General features: G+C 34.4%; 2 protein-coding genes and 1 long non-coding RNA gene across 3 annotated transcripts; 1 reads left to right on the top strand and 2 right to left on the bottom strand.

Annotated features, from left to right (window-relative positions):
• Positions 1-1,726: 1,726 nt before the first annotated feature.
• On the bottom strand, positions 1,727-5,837 carry LOC138329214 (para-nitrobenzyl esterase-like). Its single transcript, XM_069276041.1, has 5 exons — positions 5,656-5,837; positions 4,507-5,157; positions 3,855-4,173; positions 3,095-3,166; positions 1,727-2,347 (listed from the first exon to the last, which is right to left on the bottom strand). Exons 2-5 carry the CDS (start codon positions 5,155-5,157, stop codon positions 1,752-1,754), a joined length of 1,638 nt encoding a protein of 545 aa, XP_069132142.1. The 5' UTR covers positions 5,656-5,837; the 3' UTR covers positions 1,727-1,751.
• A 159-nt stretch (positions 5,838-5,996) lies between these two features.
• Positions 5,997-20,588, bottom strand: LOC138329211 (uncharacterized). Its single transcript, XR_011209423.1, has 3 exons — positions 20,561-20,588; positions 13,658-13,713; positions 5,997-6,147 (listed from the first exon to the last, which is right to left on the bottom strand). It is a non-coding gene; the product is annotated as an uncharacterized lncRNA (long non-coding RNA).
• Positions 8,384-19,229, top strand: LOC138329203 (uncharacterized). The gene is made up of 11 exons (XM_069276023.1): positions 8,384-8,534; positions 12,999-13,132; positions 13,582-13,702; positions 13,942-14,060; positions 14,596-14,861; positions 15,654-15,742; positions 16,156-16,239; positions 16,524-16,652; positions 17,158-17,286; positions 18,063-18,179; positions 18,545-19,229. The coding sequence occupies exons 1-11, from the start codon at positions 8,463-8,465 to the stop codon at positions 18,683-18,685; spliced, it is 1,401 nt and encodes a 466-aa protein (XP_069132124.1). The 5' UTR covers positions 8,384-8,462; the 3' UTR covers positions 18,686-19,229.
• Positions 20,589-22,474: the final 1,886 nt, after the last annotated feature.

The following is a 22,474-nucleotide window of genomic DNA, read 5'->3' as shown; positions in this document are numbered from 1 at the left end:
AAAAAAATTGTTTGCAAACTGTGTGAATCCGCGTAGCGGATTCTCACAAAAGTTTGCAAACAATTTTTTTTTCATACCCCGATAAAATTAAAAAATAGTGACATCAATACTTATAATTAATTTTATACTCTATTTGATAAAATGAAGTATGTTTAAATGTAACATTATAGTGGTTTTTCAAGGGATTCTTTTTTCCGAATCAATACGCAACGTCAATGTTTCTATTGTGACGTCACGATAATGTCGGAGTTTCGCGCCATTCTCGGATTTTTTTTTTTTTTCATAGTGGTATGCAAAAAAAATATTGGCCAATCAGAAAGCCAGATTTTGTATGAAAACAAAGAAAAATTAATTATTTACCGTAGTAGTCAATACTAGTTATCATATCACTACAATGTATATGTTCAGTTATGAGACGCCAAGGTTTTGATAAAGCAAGGCCAACCAATGATTAAATGTCTACCAACATAATCAATTTCAGGTAATATATTTTGAGCATTATATATTGTACTTCGTTATTGTCTTTTGTTTGGTTATATTAAATACTTATAATTCAATTTTGCTTGTTACGAGCATTTTCATTGGCTTAAAAAAATTCCTTGCTTCTGATTGGCTGAGATGACGGCGTAATGATTTCGTAGACAAAAGAGTCTCAAAATGATTTTTAATATTGAAGAGATTATCTTTAGTAAATTGAATTATAAGGATTAATTTGAATATTTTTTGATGTTATGGAGATATAACACAAAAATCTGAGTGAACTCTCATCATAAACCGCTTCAAATCTATTCAAGTGAATCCTTAAATATTGTAGAGCGGACCAGAGGTCTAGGATTTGTTTTAATATCCCCACAGAGTGATACAGTGCCACATACATTCGGGATGTTTCCATTTTGCTAAATAATTCTGCATGGAAAGAGATTAATTACGTGTATGCCCTGAAAAGGTCTTCTGTTGCCACCTTGGTAACATCATGACTATGAAACCTGTATAATCTTAGTTTCATTTGAAACAAACAAAAACTTTAAAACGTTAATTTTCTTCAATTTAACGTTGTGATGACATCATTATTTACGGCAGTTGGGATTTTTAAAAGAACATTTCGCAAATATCAGATATTACAAGGTTTGTCATCAGTTCGATGGCCGCCATGTTGATGCCGTCATATCATAATTAGAAGTTTATCTCAGGTTATATATAGGATCTTACATGAGTGTTCATTTCATATGAGGTTTTATGAAACGAGTCTAAGAGGTTTTTATTTTTGAGAGCCTTGGAATGAACACAAATTTAAGATACTTTTTATCACATACATGTAACTACAAATACCTACACAACAAAGGATTTCACGTCAAAACGTGTTCCGAAAATCCAGCAGAGGCCGTCATTTTGTCCCGCCGTGATCGTAATCCTGACGTCAGGTCATTTTTACTGACGTCATTTTATTGTTTCTGTCTGACGTCACAATGAATTTCTAACCAATGCAAATCGCTCCAGGTCATATTAAACTAGTGACATACGCAAAAATATTACACGGGCGAAATCACTGGATATCAGGCGGATTGTGTGATAAATAAAATTATGTATTGTTGTGTTCGATCATTACAATACTAAACCTGAGATAAACTTCTCATTATGATATTACGTCAGCTGTGGTTCACTATATACCAGCAATAATAAGAATATCATTTACTAGTAATATATCTCTGGGCAAAAGAAGAACAAATTCGATTTCTTATCTTTTTAATTAGTTAATTAACCCATGAATAATCAAAGAATCCATTCTGCATCCAGAAGTCACACTGATAGGCGTGGTAACCGGAAGCTATTGTAGTATCATCTGATAGAATTGCCACATTTCCTGGAAAAGGAAGCCAACCCTTCGAATAGGGACTTCCGGTTTCTACGAATGACAGAATCTCCCGTCGAATGTTTGCTTCAAACATTATATCACTGCTAGATGGATGGGCTATGATCTCTGGAAGAGTTCCGAAAAACGCATAGCTGTCCCAGGCATGAAATGATAGACTAGTGTCCGAAGCTATCCCGAATGGCCTGACTGGCTTTGAGGGTTGTGACGTCACAACATAGCGATAAACAGAAGAATTGGTATTTACGGCAGCCCAGAGCGCCATGACATCATTCCCACACCCTGTACGTACATCAGAGACCATGGTAGTGAACTGGTGTCTCACCGATTCCTTGCCTACCGGATATAGTCTAAGCGCCATCTTGGCAATGTCTGTTCCGAATGTGCCAAGGTTGCGTAAAACATATTCTTCATACGTAGACTTGTTTACCAGTTTATCTGGGAAAATGGCGAAGTCAGTTTCCTGAGCAGTAGTACCTACAACGAAATATTGTTAGTCAAATAATTTCAATCCTTTTAAATGTTTAAAACCATAGTAAAGTGCAGCGTTTTAAATTGCTTGCCAGATAATATATCTTTCATAAATCGATCTTCATCAATATCTTATAGAACCGGTAATAAAAAAATAAATAACCGAGTGTCATAACTCATATGACTTCTCGATAAAATACATGTATCTTTTACCTCCTGCAAGAACATGTTTTCATATTCTTGTCCGAATCCGGAATTAATAATCAACTAAAGTGGATTGAATGTTCCAAAAGAAATATAACAAATCATGAAATAATATTGAGCTTACAAGCAAATGTACGTGAAGACCATGCGCAACAACATTAAGAAGACAATTTGACGAATTTAAAAATAAAAAAAAATAAAAAATAGTCTCCACCGTATGCACCATCTGATGTACTATCGCCCTGATGGACCACCCATATATCAAGTATGGTAGTATATATGTCTCATATTATTGGATAGAGAGTCAAGACAAGTTATCTTTGAATGTAACATTTGAAAGGAGAGATACATTTCGGGCAATGATTTATTTCTATGGTGGCAGGAGGGCATAGTGACCTGGTTTAGGTACGCGACACAATATACCAAGCACAAGAAGGACAAAAGGAAAAAGTTTTTTGGGGGAATTACACTACTATGGAGCAATAGTCTGGAGTTTTGGGTTTCCGATCATTTATATTGGAGGATGCATACTAGAACATTAAAACTTACCTACAATCAACGGCACGTCATTACCACGTCCATTTACCCAGGCGTCAAACGGAGTCTCCTGCAGGACAAAACCTGATGGACAGAGATATATCGTGTAACAAGTGTTGATTCATCCTACCTGTCATTTCTTTTAACATATGCCTATATATATATATTGTGTAGTGTATAATATACAATTATCGACCTATTTTCAGGTGGATACGGTGAGTTATCAACCCGAGTAAGTGATATATCCCGAGGCCGGAGGCCGAGGGTTATATCATTTTCGAGGGTTGATAACTCACCGTATCCACCTGAAAATAGGTCGATAACTGTTTTATTATATGACATTTACAGGATATTAACCCGGATCTTCAAAAAGACTTAACTACAATAAACAGGATGATATTTGCAAATGTTTCTTTTACAAAACTTGCTGCCTTCCGCCAAATATGTTGCCGACTATTTATAATGACGTCACAATAGATTAATCCGACGTCTTTGAATAAGGAAACTCCCGTAACGCTATATTTGGGTACGGCTCGACGTCAAAAGTGATTATGACGTCACATCTAAAGGAAGTTTCCCTCAATCTATTTTTGACACAGGTTACTGGACTCGCGAGAGGTATTTGGACTGAGTCCAGTAACCTCGCGTGCTTTTCGCCGCCGATTTCGGGGTTGATATCGCAGTTGATGAATACTTTCTAGAAACATATTGGCCAATCAAAATACAGCAAAATCACCAGTCATATAATAAATACAAATATTTGAAGACATACCATCTACAATAGCCAGACCACCGTCAAAGTGCCCTTTGATAGGTAAATCCAAAAGGTCAGCCATTGCCCAGAATGGATACACGTCCCAGGGCACAGCGTCGGAGACGTCACGAGCGAACATATTTTGTAAACATGTGATATTGCTACATTTTGTGTTGTTGAGGAACACCAAGTTGTCTATTGAAGCCTCAGCGATTGTTTTCGATAGAAGAGGTGAGGCACTAAGCATCCATGCCTTTTGGAACAATCCTTTCGCCAATGGGGATGCCAGCAGAACTAAGACACTTGTACCACCTGAACTTTGGCCGAAAAGAGTAACCTTTTAACAGAAAATAGAGATTGAATAGTGTTTTGATTGCGTTAAAGGTGCTATGAACGCAATGGAATACAAACATATTCAATGTAGCGCGTTAGCGCGTTTTTATTTTTGAAATCCGTCAACTTATGACGCAAAATCTTATCGAGGCATGAACTAGATGTAGTCCGAACCTGCACTGCATTTGAACGCAACTCCTTTCCCATTGACTAAATAGGGGCATATGTAAATATAATATCGATGTTTTACATTACACTCTGCATTTTTGTCATAATTTACGTCAATAGCAAAGCCTAATGGCGACGAACATTATTCATAATTTAAAAAAAGACTTGCCTTGTTTGGATCTCCTCCAAAGTTGCGGATATTTTCTTGAACCCATTTCAGTGCCAAAATCTGATCCATGAAACCATAGTTACCAGACGTATTAGTTTTAGAATTTTGGGAGAGTATATCAAGTGCCATGAAGCCGAAAGCTTGCAGACGATAGTTCATACTGACGTAAACGGTATTTGTATCACGTGAGAGCTGCTCATTCGGTGCATATCCCGGGAAGTCACTGTTGAAGCTCAAAAGGTATCCGCCATGGATGTACACCATGACGGATAAGTTAGCTGACGTCATGTTGGTCGGTGTCCACACGTTCAGATGAAGACAATCTTCTGTCCCTATAACGTTATCTCCTAACCGCTGGACACATTCGGATTTCAGTACGGAAGCGTCAAACGTGCCGGGCCAGCACGTGCCACTCTCGTGTGACAGTGGCTCCGGTGGCTGCCAACGTTTGGTTCCAACTGGCGGTACAGCATACGGTATTCCTCGGTAAGCAAAGGCGTTACCGTCAAATACCCCTCTCACTGGGCCACACGTGGTCTGGGCCAAGACAGCACGTGGCACATTGATACTTTGTTCAACTCCAAATAGAAAGCCCTGCGTGACGTCATGAAGGAGAATGCCACAAAAAGACAATATTAGGTACACCGACATCTGAAAGCATTAGAAAAATATTTAGTACCCATGGAAGGTAAAATTGTTGCATTGGTTTTTATTTCATGCCTTCGATGGAAAGCTACATTGTTTTCATTTGCTGTTTAAGTTTGAGTATACATGTACATGTACAAATTAGAAACAATTCACTGACTGTTTTGAACATGTTTTGTTCTTTATACCACAAAAATGCGTTGTTGAATACTTTCGTTAGCATTTCAGGACTTAAAACTGCATACATAGGGTTTATTATAGCTTAGCATTAGAGCTACAAAGCCAATTTATTAGTAAAACAAGGTCGGATTATCTGTCAGATCCAAGCGTTACTGATAAGAAACACTGTAAGTATCAACAACCTTTTATATTTTCATTTAAATTACAGCATATTGCTTCAATGTCATCACATTTGTTAAACAGGCGGTGGATGCTGTGGTAGAAGACAAATGCTATACAAGTACATGTGTATATAATCTTTAAAAATAATAGCATGTTGCATACCTTCTTTGTCCTTGCTCGAGCTATAGTATGTGTATAGTCCGAACAATAGAATAAGATAAGCGAGTTTGGCAAAACACGAGAGAAATCACCACGAGTACGGTCCGTGAAACAACAGATACATGTCAAGGTTAACCTGTATTTACCAATTTATATGGTCGGCGACGAACTCAATTATCCAGACGTCTCGTGACTACAGGGAACAAAAAATGAAGGATATTCTGAATATATTTAGAATCGTCATTCAGAGCATTGTTATCTTAAGATTAGCAAAACAACTTTTTATTAAACGAGATTTATTATTGCTTGTATTAATGCTGTATTCAGACAAAGTATATGTTTGTAGTACAAAGAAACCTGATAAAATGCATCATTAAAATCAAAAGAGAATTAACCTTTTTGACATTCGCAGAGCAAAACTGGCCCGTGGAAACTTTGCCTTGCTTTTATTGAAATACTTAAATACTTAAGTATAGGTAGGACATCATCGATCTCCTATTAAAACAAAACAAAACAAAAATCGATTGATAAAATTTTCTTTTCAGTATCAATGTATTAAAATAATTTAAAAAAAAACTTACATCAAGATATTTTAAAACGTTACTCGCATTTTGATGATTGTAATTCATTTTGAAACACAATAATATAGTCTTGAGTAAAGTTTTTTTAATCAATTTTTTGTCACTTGTCAATTAGGTTGATAAAATTCTATTTGAATCGCATTGTGCTTTGTCTATAACACATTCTTTACTAGACAATGGCTTTATTTGTCGGACGCTTACTTAAATTTCAATTTTGAAATCGCCATATCAATAAGATTGACTTCAGTCAGTGTTATTGCATAAGGTGTGATATATAAAATACCACGATCGTTACTTTTTTCAACTTCCAGTCTTCTACCAGCAGGTCAGTGCAACTATATAATGGCTTCAGCGTTATAGCTGATAGATTTTCATCCTTTGCTTAAAGTTGTGAATTGTAGAAATATCAAATACTAGTGGATGTTTTGCATACATTATACTCGATGGTGTGTTCCTCTTACAGCAATTGTAAACTAACTCATGGTTTTGATGGGAAATAGATGCTATATTTATGATAATGAACAAAGCTAATCTAAAACGTATTATTGTACAGCTTCGGTGTTCTTTTATCTGAATTAAGATATTGTGTATGATTAGGTTGTATTTTAGTTAAACATTACTACATGATTATATGATTTCAAAATTACACTTGGCTTGTCAAAGTAGCAGATAAGGCTCGGTGATATCGACATAGTCAAGTATGTAGTTCTGAGAAATGTTTAGCTATGTTGAGGTTTCTATAGGAATCTATATCAGTTTTCCTCGGAGATGACATTATTTACACGGTGTATAATTTTAAATGTTTCACACGTACAGTAGGATCAATCTATCAGAAATAGATACATGTCCTACATAGCTGTTTACTCCCTCGCATATTTACTTTGTGCTAATTTATTTTGTTGAGAGAAGACTAGTGGTCTACCCCACGTTGAATATCGATTAATAATCATAATCCCCCAATATTTGTTGTCGAAGCGCGATGGTGTCTTGGCCATCACCTCTGCGCTATAACTTTGACTAGTTCGTCCGTCGTTGGTACTGTTACGTGACGATAGGCCGTTATTACAATGTATGTTATATCATAACATTATACAATGATAAATTCTGTTTTAGAGCATGTTCTTACATAAAATAAAATGTGCTGTAAATAATGTCTTATCTTGTCTTACAAAACCATTTAATTATCGACCGTGTCATCTGTGCAATATAAGCAGATTATCGATAGCATTATGAATTCTTACAGGGGAAGAAGGTGAAAGGTGAACAAGAAAACCGCAGCGTATAATATTTCTCGAAAAAAGTTTCTAAAGCCTTAGTACAAATGTACTACACTGACAAGAGTTGAGGTGTTTTCTGGCGATAAACAATTTTAATGTATAAAGGAACCATACGAGTGAACAATGGACATATATTTAGTTATAGATAAATACCCCATTGATGTTCTTTTTTCCTACACCAACATTTACACGAATCGATTCATGTTGAACCGTACCGAACGTTCCTGGGGTCGATTTTCTGAAGACATTTCTATGTTGCCAGGAAAAGTTATTAGAAGTCCGATATTAATAAAAATTAAACGTAGTAGCATGTTTATAAATATTTAGGACTAGTCGATACCCGTCACATCAATAAATACTTCACGTGCCCATTTTTTCCTGGATATCATATTATTTTTCAAAGTAGTGGATCACCAGTATATTTAATAGAGATCTACATTTCTGAACTACTATATCGATTTAAAACCCAATTTGTAGTATTTCATACTTATCTATGTAACTAACAACAAATGATATCGCGGTTTAGAGGTAAAAGTAGTTACTAAAACTATATATATATCCTGAATGCTAACAACTTAAATATGTACTTTAATCATGTAGATCTAGAATATCTTTCATCAGAAAAGACTATATGTAGCTCTTTTAATGTAACTTCTTTTAATTTTATTTCGATACATTTCTTGCAATACTTTCGATATATGTGATGTTGGCACTATTTTTGACAACCTGAAAATGGAACAGAAGAAATATAATGACAAATCACTTCAGAGAAATTTTAAATATCTAATCAATACAATTATTTACACATATATCCCCTACTGAAATATATACCCATCGCATCCTGTCCTGGCCGTGTGTCTGATGACGGTGAATATCTAACCGATAAGGCTTGTATTTTATCAGGAAGGAAGGAGTGTTACCATGTCACCAGTAAACAAAGCTTGCAGCTGATATGTATGAAAACAATATGGCGCTGGACAAACGTTTAACACTGACCACAAGAAATGCTTTCATACTGATCATGGTAAGTGCTGCTCTCTTGAATGCAGTATTAATATTTCTAACCTGTTTAATCTTCTGTTTACTGTATCTCCAATATTTTCTGTTTTTAAGACTATAGACATTATCAAATGAAACCGAACACAGTTTTATTTTACTATACCCAGTATGCCATGGGCTAGGAGGGTCCCACATGCAACCCCCCAAACCTCCGAACCAATATTTTTCTGAACCCTTATGACTCACTGATCACAAATCCAAATGTTAACATTGCATAAGTTGGGATGAACTTCCGGTTATGACGTCATCAAGATGGCCGCCATCTCGAATTTCACTAAATATTGAAAAATAGTCATAACATCAACATTTTTCAACCGAAGTAGACAAATGAGGTATCAAAATGACCACAATAGAACAACAAATACATATCAGGACCAAAAAACCCAATATATGTAGTGATTTCTACGCAGGAAATGAAAAAATCGGATTTAAAGCTCAAAAATGGTGATTTTTCAGCAAATTTTTCATATTTTGTTTGACGCAGCAAAAATGTTTCCCATCAGCAATCTATTATTTCTAATAGGTTTTTTGACCTCTTATCAATCAGTGTAAGCAACGAAAACAACCAAAACCAATGTTAACATCGTATAAGTTCCGGTTATGACGTCATCAAGATGGTCACCATCTCGAATTTCACTGAAAAATGAAAAATAGTCAAAACATTGACATTTTTCAACTGAAGTAGACAAATGAGGCATCAAAATGACCACAATAGAACAACAAATACATGTCAGGACCAAATAATCCAATATATGTAGTGATTTGAACGCAGGAAATGAAAAAAATAATATTTTCAGCTCAAAAATAGTAATTTTCAGCATTTTTTCATATTTGGCTTGACGCAGCAAAATTGTTTCCCAACAACAAATTATTATTCACAATCAGTTATTTGACCTCTTATCAATCGGTTAAAACAACAACAACAAAAATATATAGAAATGCAAAAGAGAATTGTTATACCATCATTTGGTTTAGAAAACATCACCGGATGCGGCATATGATTGTTATTTTTTCCAAACCGCTAACACTACATTTTCCTGGTGTCTTGGAATTTCCTGAATATAACATTGGCTATTGACGATTTATTTCTTAACAAATTTGAATTTAAAGTTCGCTGAATATCTAAGTGGGACTTCAAAATAATCCATTTTCATATTCGAAATTTTGTAGACTAGTAGCCTCTCAAACTGAATTATTACAGCAAAACGCTAACTAATAGCTATAGGGTATCAAATTAAAGTTCCGTAAATACCATGACACTTTTCGAAACATATTGTGTCTTTTAGAATGAGCACATCCATTGTTTATTTCCTGTGTATAACGCAAGGAGATATAAGATGGTTACTACAGTGTCACATATTTCTTTCATTAGTTCTTAATGGTAATCATGCTTTCTCGCCAGAGTGTCGTCTTCGACCTCGGTGACCTGATGTGACATTACATTACCGGGTTACCATCGTGGTTCTAACTTGTCAACTATCCATGGTCAGAGTTAAGATCAGAAACACCGGCTTCAAGGATGTGATGAATAGTTCTTCATACGAATTATGGAGTTATGTGCTAAGGAGAACCAATCCACCATTGGAAGAATGTGCATCTGGTGTAATTTTCATTATGCCGGAGAAGTCTGAAACAGCATATACGTACGATACATGTATGTTAGAATCTGAAAGAGATCCCACATCCCTGAACCTGTTGTTCCTGATATGAACTCTGGCCGTGGTGGGTCATAAAAGACTGGTAATGCAGTGTCACATGAGCTCATCGACATCGAAATCACTACACATATTGGATTATTTGGTCCTGATATGTATTTGTCGTTCTATTGTGGTCATTTTGATACCACATCTGTCTACATTAGTTGAAAAATATCAGTGTTATGACTATTTTTCATTTTAAGTGAAATTCGAGATGGTGGCCATCTTGATGACGTCATAACCGGAACCTATACAATGTTAACATTGGTTTTTGTTGTTTAAACTGATTGATAAGTGGTCAGAAAACTTTTTTGAAATAATAGATTGTTGTTGGGAAACATTTTTGCTGCGTCAAACAAAATATGAAAAATTTGCTGAAAAATCACCATTTTTGAGCTTTCAATCCGATTTTTTCATTTCCTGCGTAGAAATCACTACATATATTGGATTTTTTGGTCCTGATATGTATTTGTTGTTCTATTGTGGTCATTTTGATACCTCATTTGTCTACGTCGGTTAAAAAATGTTAATGTTATGACTATTTTTCAATTTTTAGTGAAATTCGAGATGGCGGCCATCTGGATGACGTCATAACCGGAAGTTCATCCCAACTTATGCAATGTTAACATTTGGATTTGTGATCAGTGGGTCATAAGGGTTCAGAAAAATATTGGTTCGGAGGTTTGGGGGGGGGGGGGGGGGTGCATGTGGGACCCTCCTAGCCCATGGCCTACAGGGATCTGAACTACTTGTGATATTAATACGGATGCTACTTTCTATAAGAGATGCATGCATCACTCCTCAACTGTGTCCAAATCCGGAGTATGCAAATTTAAGACGACTCTAACGTTTTATGACCTCTTTACTAATGACGTTTGCGTAGGAATTTAAATTTAAATATTTCGATCGTAATACAAAAAAGAGAAGATAATTTGTGTTTGTTAAAATATATACATGTATTTTGGATTATGATGTCATATCCTTAATTCATAAGTAATTATCTAAGAAGAGTTATTTAATTACGTGTTTATAATAATACGAACATGCCAACTTCAACATTAACTTCCAATATATGTAAAAGGGATGGAATATGTTAACGTATGATTACGTTTACAGATCAAGCCAACACAAAATCGATTCGAACTCAGTGTGTATCAAACAAACGATATACTGTATATGACTGTTCTGTTGGGATTTGTTGATTTTACCTAACGTCTTATTGACAGCTATTGTCTTTTAAGGACAACCTTCCCTTCATGTGCTTTGAGGCACGTGGTGAGACCATGGCTGCTATTGATGTTAATGCGATTGGTATGATTATTTGATGAGGTATTATAATTTGGTGTAAGAGGATAATTATTCTATCTGCTCTATTTGTTCATTTTCTTTTAAAGCATGCATCCCCGAAATTCACAAGCAGCTAAGCACGCCAACAGAAAGGCATATTAAGTATTTAGATATTTGACGTACTGAAAATGAACAAATGTATTCTATTGAACTGCAACAGTATAGGATTAACAGCATTATAAAGTACTAAGTATCATTATATTAACCATTTACACTTACTTTAACCATATATATATATATATACATATATATATACATTGTATATATATATTATTAAAAATATGAATACCTAAAACGTTAACGGTAACTATCGTTTTGAAGCAAGTAGATAATACTGATAAACACTTCCTGATCCTCCAAAGTAAAAAGTGGCGACCTTTCTTCACCGAACTTGAGATAATCAACATTATCATTGTGGTAGATACGTTACACGTTATACGTGGTGTTGAGTATTATCGTTATCTCTCTGTGTTATATACCGGAACAGAGTGTCGTTGTCAAGGCAAACAACTAGGTAAAATCGCATAGTGGTGTTCATCTTAATTAAAAGGAGTATGTTGATTTACTTTGTTTGGAATTTATACCATGTCCTAATAATGGTAGGTAATAATATTTCAATGTTTCCAGACATTGAATATCACATATAGGTAGGTTTTGTTGAGATAGTGATTTTCCATTAAACACATTGCGCAGACAAAATTAAATTCCCAGAGTTCGTAGCAAACTTAACAATATATTGTTTACAGAGAGTTTCATATTAAATAAGTTATATGTGGCATAATTGGACGGAAATTAAGGTTATATTTTCTTCAGTAATCTATTGAAAACATTAATGTTTGGTGAATTAATCAAATCATTCATGGACACAGATATACTAAAAAAGTTAATGTATGATACCTTATAAACATGACTTGCATCACAGAATTTTTACACTGTAAAGTTTTTGGCTTTGGTGCTTTGTGTATATTTAGATGAAAACGTATCAAGAGAAGTCGTTTAACAATTACTAATAACACTGTAAAATGTTAAATTAAATTATAGACTACAGCTTGGTTTCATGGCCAGACCATATACGTGTATAATCATTTCACAGCACTTTCAAAGACGTAAATATCATGATTGCTGGTAGTGCTGCCCAAAATTCATTTTGACCTCTTTTTTGACCTCCACTGTAAAATTAAATCTTTTGGCGGTGAATAACATAAAAAAACTCATCTTGATTCGCCAGTATGAAAATTATGACGCATATAAATTTAATTAGTATTTATTGTAAGGTTCCCTTCAGTAATGTAATGTGCCTTTCATAATACAATTTAATAGGACACTTATATATACAGTACATTTATATATATATTTGTAAATTACATATTTTCTTCTTTCTTCAGATAATGACTGTTAGGACGGCTGTTTCCCATAAAATGCAAATTACAATTTCTGATGTACAAAATAAGATGCCTTGTCCAATTAACAGCTGGCCCCTGGATTATACGGTTTGTGTCGCTCTCCAACCAAATCACAGGTACGCTTTTAAACTGCTATGGTAATATTTTGATATATGAAATATTTGATTTGACATAATGAAAGATATATTCAAAAAATCTATAAACAGATACAGTTGCTTGCTGATTTACTTAATCATAATCGCCAACAAATCTGGTAGTGTAAGATAAAAATATGTATAGTGTAATTGTCATTTAGAAGACCAACCAAAAAGAAAGGGTTTTGGTTAGACTACTATCGTAACATATAAACCTGTAAGAAATTTAAGATAATTCCATGGTCATGTTTTCAATCTGTGTGAATTTGTATTCGTTGTTATATACATGTATAAATAAATACGGTATATGTATAAATTAACAGCTAAATTTATGTCATTGAAATTTTAAAAGAATTAATATTTTAAATTGGACACCGCAATCAACACACAAATGGAACCGACCATTTTTGATTACTTGTTATATTTTTCAGCAAATGCATCACAAGTCGAGATAATTGCACTGACACTTCACACTGCACAGTTATGAAAATGTTCAATGACAGCTACCCAAGCTTACGTCTTCTCGACCAGAGCTTCCAAAGTGAAACCGACGTAAGTTTTCCCTGGAACGAAAACGAAAGAAGAAAGTAAAATATCCATCACTTTTTAAAGATCCATTTATTTTAAACTTTAATCAAAAGGAAATATTTCTTCCTGTGATAATTTTCACTTGAGATGTAAGACGACTGAAATTCATTGTACGATGTATATGTGTTTAACAATGATATCTTACTGATACGATACTGTTAAAACTGTTTAATCATATGGTGATATTGATCTTTTTGTTTCAGATCAAAATCAAAATCTATATTGTTCAAAAGACCGTCTTAAATCTTGACTGTGGTGTTGTGGTTACTCGCAATTGTCGGACTATGGCAACGACTTATCTGGTAGACGATTCAAAGTTTAGGTAGGTCTTTCTTCATATTTGACTTCAAAAAGCTTATGTCTACAAGAAGCTGTAATTTTCTTACTAGATATTCCGAGATTGTGAAAATGCCAAAATAGTTTTTTTTCGATAAATACAATTAAGGTGATTACAAAAGAACCCCTTATTTTGTATCAAATACTGTCAAATGCATGCTAATACACTATTTCCGAGTTCATAAACGCAAACGACTGGTTGTAAGGTCCGAAAGGCAATTCTGGACACTTGAATGTATTTCACTGTACTTCATACAATGTACATCGAAACCTATATTACTACTATCAATAAGAATATTTCGTCAGTATTTTGTGTATGATATACATGCATTGGGTCAATACAGAATCGTTTCTTGGATACCGTATACTGGGACAATTTCGCGATTTGGCTTCTAGAGTATCTAATTCTACCGATTCTTAATATTCAACGGATCAAAATTTCGAGATCACGTCAATGACCGCGAAATTAAACGGCTATACGGTAATTATTTACTGCATTTGAATAATACGACACTATCTAGTTTCCAGGTAAATCTGTCGGATGTGCCAGATACATCCTCAACTATAACAACATCACAACAGACAGATACATCATCGACCAATCCAGCCACATCCGTGACATCAACAGGACCGGACAGTACCCTTCATCACGTGACCGGCTTTTCGACGTCATCGCGTGTTTCCCTACATACATATGCATTTACTAGTAATGATCAAACTACCGTGCAGTCAGCACTATCTACTACATCCTCACCTAAACATAAAGAGAATGGTACCGCCGGAGGAGGTAAGCAATATTCTTGTTGGTCGTTCCTAGTGATGATTTGGTGTCGAATAACAACCATGAAAGTCAACCAAACTTCTTGCGAGAAACAGGTTGGAGACAAATAGAATCTTACATAGGCCTGTCAGGTGGACAGGCATATCTCAACCCTAGTGAAAGAATTTGGCTTGTCAACCCGAGGCTTCCCGTGGTTTGACAGCCAAAATCTTTCACAAGGGTTGAGATATCCCTATACTTTTAAAGTTTAATGAAACATTATGAAAATGCATTCTTATAGAAACATTTCCAAAGTACCGCCATCATAGGAACGTCGATACATTCAATAAGTATTCTGCTATTCCTAACTGTCTATGCGTTTTGACTCGTTTTGGATAATCTCAACCAAAAGTGGGATTTGTACAGGGATAAGGCTTGAGAAAAGCAGAGGAATGAAGATACAAAATGTATTTGGATGTTTGATCTAAATCATAATTACGCTCTACACCGTAAGGTTTTGTTTCGTTGAATACCCAGGTATTACCTCCAGATTTTCATACGAGATTGTGTTGTGACCTGTTTTACATTATTTTGTAATGCTGGTATTTTCGATTATGATGGCCAGGTGACGCTTAAATTACTACCCTGAAGCACTCGGCATTTATACATTTCTTTTTCAACTACCTAACTGAGCATGAGTTTCTGTGTACTATTTTCAATATTTTCGATGATGTTTCGCATTACAAAATCGTGTTCCTTCCTTTTTCATAAGTCGTTGATTCCCTACTAAATTAAAGTGATTAATATATCTTGTTTTAGGGTTGTTAGTTGGTGGAATTGCTGGTGGTATTGCATTTCTTGTCTTTATCATGGTCACGGCCTGGTGTTGTTGGAAATACAAAAATAAAGTAAGTATTTTCAATAATCGTCATATACGTTGTGTACTGCAGTATGCTAAAACGAAATAGTTTTATAGGGATGCCCAATAGTACCAAAAATCAAATGCAAACATAGAATTGAGTTATGCAACAAAAATAATTAATCTTATAATAACAACTTTTGAATACGTAATAATTAAACAAAATTGAATTAGTTAATACAAATTTGGAACTTCGTATTGTCATTTCTAAATTAGTAATTATGACTTTAAAATTTGAAATATCGATCTTTAAATTCGTAATATTATGAAAATACCATTCAGTCTTTATGTGCTTCTTTAATCTTCCTGATAAACTATGATCGATCTTTACTATACTATTCTTTAGTGCCTTATTTTAAAGTGGGTTGTAACGTGTCCTTTACAATAATATTTCCATTTCAGAAGAAATCTGTATCTCCAGAGAATGACGAAGAAAAGGTAAAACATTCCGAGGAAACAGAACAAATTGATCAGGAAGCAACATCTGTATGTTTAATTCATTTTCTGTTTGAATCTTGCAAAACAATATGATATGCCTGAGTATTCCATTTCATTTTTACATACTTTCATTACACGATAAATGAACTTAATGAGAATTGAATGCGTGATATAATGTTTTCATAACTACTTACATTCTATGTGTACTGATTGTAATTAATATCGCCAATTTGCCATCCTTCCTTTGCTATACAGCATCGTTTCTCTCTGGAATATGTCATTTTCTTATTAAAGGTAAAAATGAATAACATCAATCTTTTAAATGTTTGTAGCACCCTGATATTGCAGCTACAGAAAATGCATTATTTGGCCTACCAATAAACCTAGCTAACGCAGTCATTCCTTCTTTGCCACCAGAAAAGACATTTATAACAGATCCAGGTCATTCAATGGTCGAAAAAGTAAGTATTATTATGTCGGTATTCGCCAGTATATTACAAAACAATTTACCGTGGTGTGCTGACGCGCATCATTAAATGTGTTGATAATTCAATTCATATTACACTAATTCAAATCAAAATCATAACCATTACTTTTATTTGAGTTTTAAGCAGATGGAAAATGAAACTGATTCAGATATAAAAAAATATAATTTGTTTATACAATATTCAACGCCACTGTAAATGTAGGGCAGCGAGTAGCTGACAATAAAAAAGCCAACGTTATAATCATGCTGTCATAAATGTATTACACATTTGAAAAGGGTGGGTCACTGTGGTTTGTACATATGATAGTGTTAAATGTGGTGTGTGTCACTTAGCTGACGGGCATGCTTCTTTGGCTCAGTCGGTAGAGTTGCAGTTTTTTCACACCGGAGATCCGGGTTTTTGGTTTACTATCATTGATAAGGAATTGTGATGTGGTAAAACAAATATTACCAAAACATTTGAATCACAATTTATATAGGATGGTGCACTTGGAAATACCTCTAGCAACAAATTGCCACCTTTGACTAAATCTGACGAACCTGATGAGAAGCAAAAGAAGGAGAAGAAAAAGAAGAAAAAGAAAAAGAAGAAAAAGAAAAAGAAAAAGGTAGGGGTTCGAGAATAGCCACTAATCAACTTTAAATTCCATAATCTGTAGTTTTCATCTTTTTTGTTTCGGTGTGTTTGATAACCCTGTCATTTCCCTGTACATATAACCCAGGCATTCCGTGATCAGATACTGTGATCCCGAACAAAAGAGGAAACAATAAAGTCAAATCTGGTTTATTACATCAATTTTTGTGTTGAATAATAAATGATCTATTTACTTACTGATTTATAAAGCTATACCATTTTTACATGTGGTCGGGTGGTGTAGTGTTTAAGTCACTCGTCTTTCACCTTGCCGACCGGGATTCGATCCCCCGCACGGTATCTAACACTTGAAGATCCTTCGTGCGTTTACATGTACAATCGGGCCATCGAAAGTGATTTTCATTGTATTATGTATTTGCAATCGATGTTAAACGAATAAAGTCTATTATTATTACATGTTTGATGGCATCACTATTCTGCAAGGATTAATACTATTCGCGATTTAATGGCGATTTTATTAGCCAAACACTGCACTTCATGTACATAAGTGTTTTCAAAATTCAAAATAAAGAACTGGTCAATATATCGAATTTTACTGCACTTTCCTGAATTACGGATCTTGCTTATACAATTCCACAAATGATATAGGAATTTGGTTTGATATGTTTCATGTTCATGTTTATTTTGCCTCTTATTATAAACAGTTAAGTACATCTTTAAAAGATGCTTGTATATGTTATGTCCTATGATCAGTATTCTTGATACATGTAATATGATCAATTTCGGTAGGATGATACACAGTCCCAGCCCAATCCCGAACAGTATCAAAATGACACACAGGATACTACAGTGATAGATGACGAGAGGAAGGAAAGCAAGAGAAAAAGAAAGGAGAAGCGAGAAGAGGTATATAATTATAGATGTATACCAAACAACAGCTTTGCTCATTCTCGGTTGTTACAATGATAATGTGATATGTCGATTTTAATGAAACACATTAATTAATTTTACGTTTTAAACAGTTGGTACGGTTGAGCTCAGCTACATTGTTTATGGAAGTCTTATGGGTGAATAGATATACTCTTCAAAATAAGGATTTCGTTACAATCAGGAAGTATAAGGCATGTACACAGGATATGTTTTCCTTTCAGATACGAATGATTTAAATACCTCAACGTTCAAATCAACTGTCTATTTTTACAGATTAATTGTGATGTAATTTGTGATCATTATAGCCTCATTTGTTAAATGTTGTGTAATTGTTTGTACAGAGAATGGAACAAGAAGAATCTAACAGCAACCCTAACCCACCAAATGAACAGAGCGGTGAAGGAGTCTATCTGTTAAACACCGCAACTCAGGAGACAAACAATGGAAGTAATCAACCGGAGATGTCCAATACCGAAAGTTAAAGACTAGATACAACACATACGCGACAGATATTTTAACAATAGAGATTAAAAATTGAAAAACAATTATAGTGTCCATTGAACTGAAAGTTTTTCAGATATTTTCTATGCATTTTTACAAATTGTTAATGTTCTGATATTATAACGACGTTTATTTTAAACAATATTTTTATTTAAATAAACAATGAAGATATACATACACATACCATTACATACAACTACGATGGGAAAACAAGCTAAAAGCTTATATCAACTTCTCTCTTAAATCAAAAGCGTTCTGACATAGACATATACAAAATAACAGGACAACCAGTTAGACAATAAATTTATACTTAAATAGAGAAATTTCTCTTTATGAACGTCGTTTAGAACAAAGATGTGATGTTACATTAAAATTATGTGTTTCGTTAGATGCTATATTTGCTCTACGACAGAATTCCGTTATTGTTAAGGATAATCATTTAACGTGTACATTGGTTTATTGTATTTTTCATTTAATTTATTTCTGTTTTTTATGCAACTAATGAAATCCGAACGTAAGGCAATATTACTTTTATTTTATGTTATTTTTTCAAAATTAGTTTCAATTACAAGCACGATTTTGCTAAAAAAATACATGTATTTTGCATTTAGTATTCATATCTTTTACTTCTGAACTTATTATTTGATTGAGCTTTTTGTGTAACGGTTTTATCAATACCATGGTATCTATAAAAGTGTGTCTTATCAAAGCATATTTCAGTAATGTTACAAATTGATTAGAACTAACAATAAAAATTCAACTGATAAAAACGAATGACCAAGTTGAAGGGATATCTATTCTATTACGTCGTAAAATCAATGTGCCTGTTTATGATATATGTTCTATTGTATACTTATACTTTGTACAATTGAATTGTTGAAATGGGAATCTTATAAATTTTGTATTACAACAGATAGAAATGTCCGCACTTCCGGTGACCGTGAGGGTAAGATTTTTCTGTCTTACCAAGGGCAAGACAGCAAGCACGCATAGAACATATTCGCATGAAAACCAGAATTGTCTAACGTCACATGTAAACAAAATGTGCTGTCCAATTGGACACTCTTTATCAACATTGACCTCGAACTCGTACTTCAAGCGCGTGCTGAACATTAACCTATTGGTCATCGTAGACGAAGGTCAACCTACCATAACATTCTGACTGACTTTTCCGCTGCAAGGTCCGTTTGGTGTGTAAAACAAATCAGGTACGGCCGGCTGACAATAGGTTATATCTTATCAGAATATATTCCGATCAAACACGGGTTTGATACATACCTGGATGTTAGAAGGGGATGTTATTCTTGTTGTAGACGTCAAGTTTGAATGAATTGCCTGAATACTTGTAATTTAATTTGATTCATATTTGCGCGACCCTCACAGGTAATGTTCTCGGAGGTTGGCGCATACGTGGCGGTAATTTACAAATTGTCGGTTGATTTTAGCCGAAAAATTGTCAACACTAGATTCAAATGCATACATCTGATTAAATACTGGTGACAAATTTAAAAAAAATCTACGCCTACAGCTGGAGTAGCATCCCCTACTAACATCCAGGTATGTGCCAAAGCCGTGTTTTATCGGAATATATTTTGACAAGACACGATGGTCGGTTGTATATTGTACCCGATTTGGTTTCCTACACCTTGCGGTAAAGTTATGGTTAGTCAAAAGCCGAGGATTTCTTTTCCGGTCAACTTCTGACTGCCTTTTCCGTTACAACAGTAGCTCTTTCCATACGTACTTCACTGATTAGTGTTGATTCAGGGTCTATACATGAGGTAATTAAAATGTATTTGTGTAATCTTTTTACATTGTGAAGCTTACGATGCCGATCATCTTATGTATATACTTACTGGTACAGTGCACGTTTCTGATCTTGGTAATCGCCGACGGACATTTCCGATTGTTTAGCTCCGCCCCTACATTGAAGCGACAGCCAATAAGAGCCGCGCTTACACAGCTTATTGAATGTTGTTGGCAAACTGACTAGCTACCATGCAACCTGACTAGCCACAAGTAATTTTATACATAGTTAGTTTATAAATATTTGTCTTGCTTTTTTAATTAGCGTAATTTTAGTTTTTATCATTTTTTTATAACACGGACAGAAAAAGAATCATCCCCTTAAGAGTGTTAGCCTCGGATTAGACAGCCGTGAAGGTAGAGGATTCATTGCCCTACCTTGCCGGGGGTTAGATAGTCGTAAATCGCTTCCAAGGGTAGAAATTTTCCTTTTGTCATGGAGGTAAAGATCTATCACTCGTACATCTAGATCTGTGAAGCATTTTCTTCCTTTTTTAATTTAGTGTAAATCCATTTCTGCCATTGCATAGTATAATGGTGCCACATTAATTTTTCTGTTACATAATTATGTATTTCTGTTGCAATAAGGCTATGATCTATTATCTAACTTTTTATGACAATTCGTGCACTGAATGAGTTTATTAAAATGTTGTTTATGTACTTCCATTATTAAAATCATAAATATGTTAATAAAATGCAATTGTGTATTATTTCTATTTCCGGTTAGTAACAAAATTACAGAATTTATATCTATATTAATATATATTAACCATTAATGAAACATTATATTAAAACGTTTTTATTGGAAAACATTGTCATCATTGATACATGTGGCGATCAACGTCATCAATTTGAACGTATTCAGACGTTCTTGTGATGATGGCGCGATTAAAATGTTTCTAAGCAACCACATTTCCATCATACATCGTTATGATATATATAAGACAAATTATCGAACATGGTTCTATCAGATGGACAAGAATGTATCAACCCTCCTGATGGATTTGGGTAATCAATAATCGGCAAGCTTCGTGTTGACCAGACAAAAATCGTCCACTCAGGTTGCAATCCCTGTTTACTTTACACTCCCTTGTTATAGTATTATATAGTATATAATTTCATGCTGGGTAACTACGGTAGTCAGGATGACCGAAGTTATAGGCATGCTTGTTGGAAGTTATAGCTGGCGTTCGATTAAAAATATAACAATGGTAATTTTCAGATAGGTTTTGTCAATTTCACAATTTGATCATATATTAATAAAGTCCATTTCGGAATAAGTTAACCAAGGCGGAATGACTAAGTATCGGTGGAATTTTCCGGACATTCTTGGGAGAAGCCACCAAATCACGATCCCGACCATGGATTCATTTTGTTATTTATTACAGTAACAATGTTTAAACACGTATTCTGTTTTTAAGTTTAATCTAATAGCAACTCTTTATTGTTATTTTGAAACACGTCAACTTCAAACGAAGGAACTTTGTTTGCATTTCATTGTAAACATTCCTTCTCTTTTCATTCTATACTGACGAGCAAGATATCGTCTGTGCCGCCTAAGGATTAGTCTTTAGTCCCTTTAAGACTGAAAATGTCTATTAGTTTAACAGTAAATCAAAGCACAACTGTGTAAAGGTAAAATGTAAACTAAGTTAGTTTATTTAGATTAGCATATGACGCAACATCTTATCGAATAGTGAAGTAAAAGTAGTCCGGTCTGACACTGGTTTTGTATTCTTACGACATTGCGAATACGCTAATTTGAACGCAACTCCTCTTTCGTTTACTATATAGAGACAGCTGTAAATATATTCTTATAAATCTCAAATATGCAAACTTTAAAATCTAGATATATATGCTTTAATTTCTCAACTGAGCGGAGTCACGGCTTTGTTTCACCTTGTGTAACTTCCATGCTATATATGGCGTGCTGAAGTCTTACTTCCGAGAAATAACCCGGGCGG

This window comes from Argopecten irradians, chromosome 1 (genome assembly GCF_041381155.1).
Source record: "Argopecten irradians isolate NY chromosome 1, Ai_NY, whole genome shotgun sequence".
NCBI classification, from domain to species: domain Eukaryota; kingdom Metazoa; phylum Mollusca; class Bivalvia; order Pectinida; family Pectinidae; genus Argopecten; species Argopecten irradians.
The sequence above is the reverse complement of the archived record's forward strand: the minus strand, read 5'-3'. Positions and strand labels throughout refer to the sequence as shown.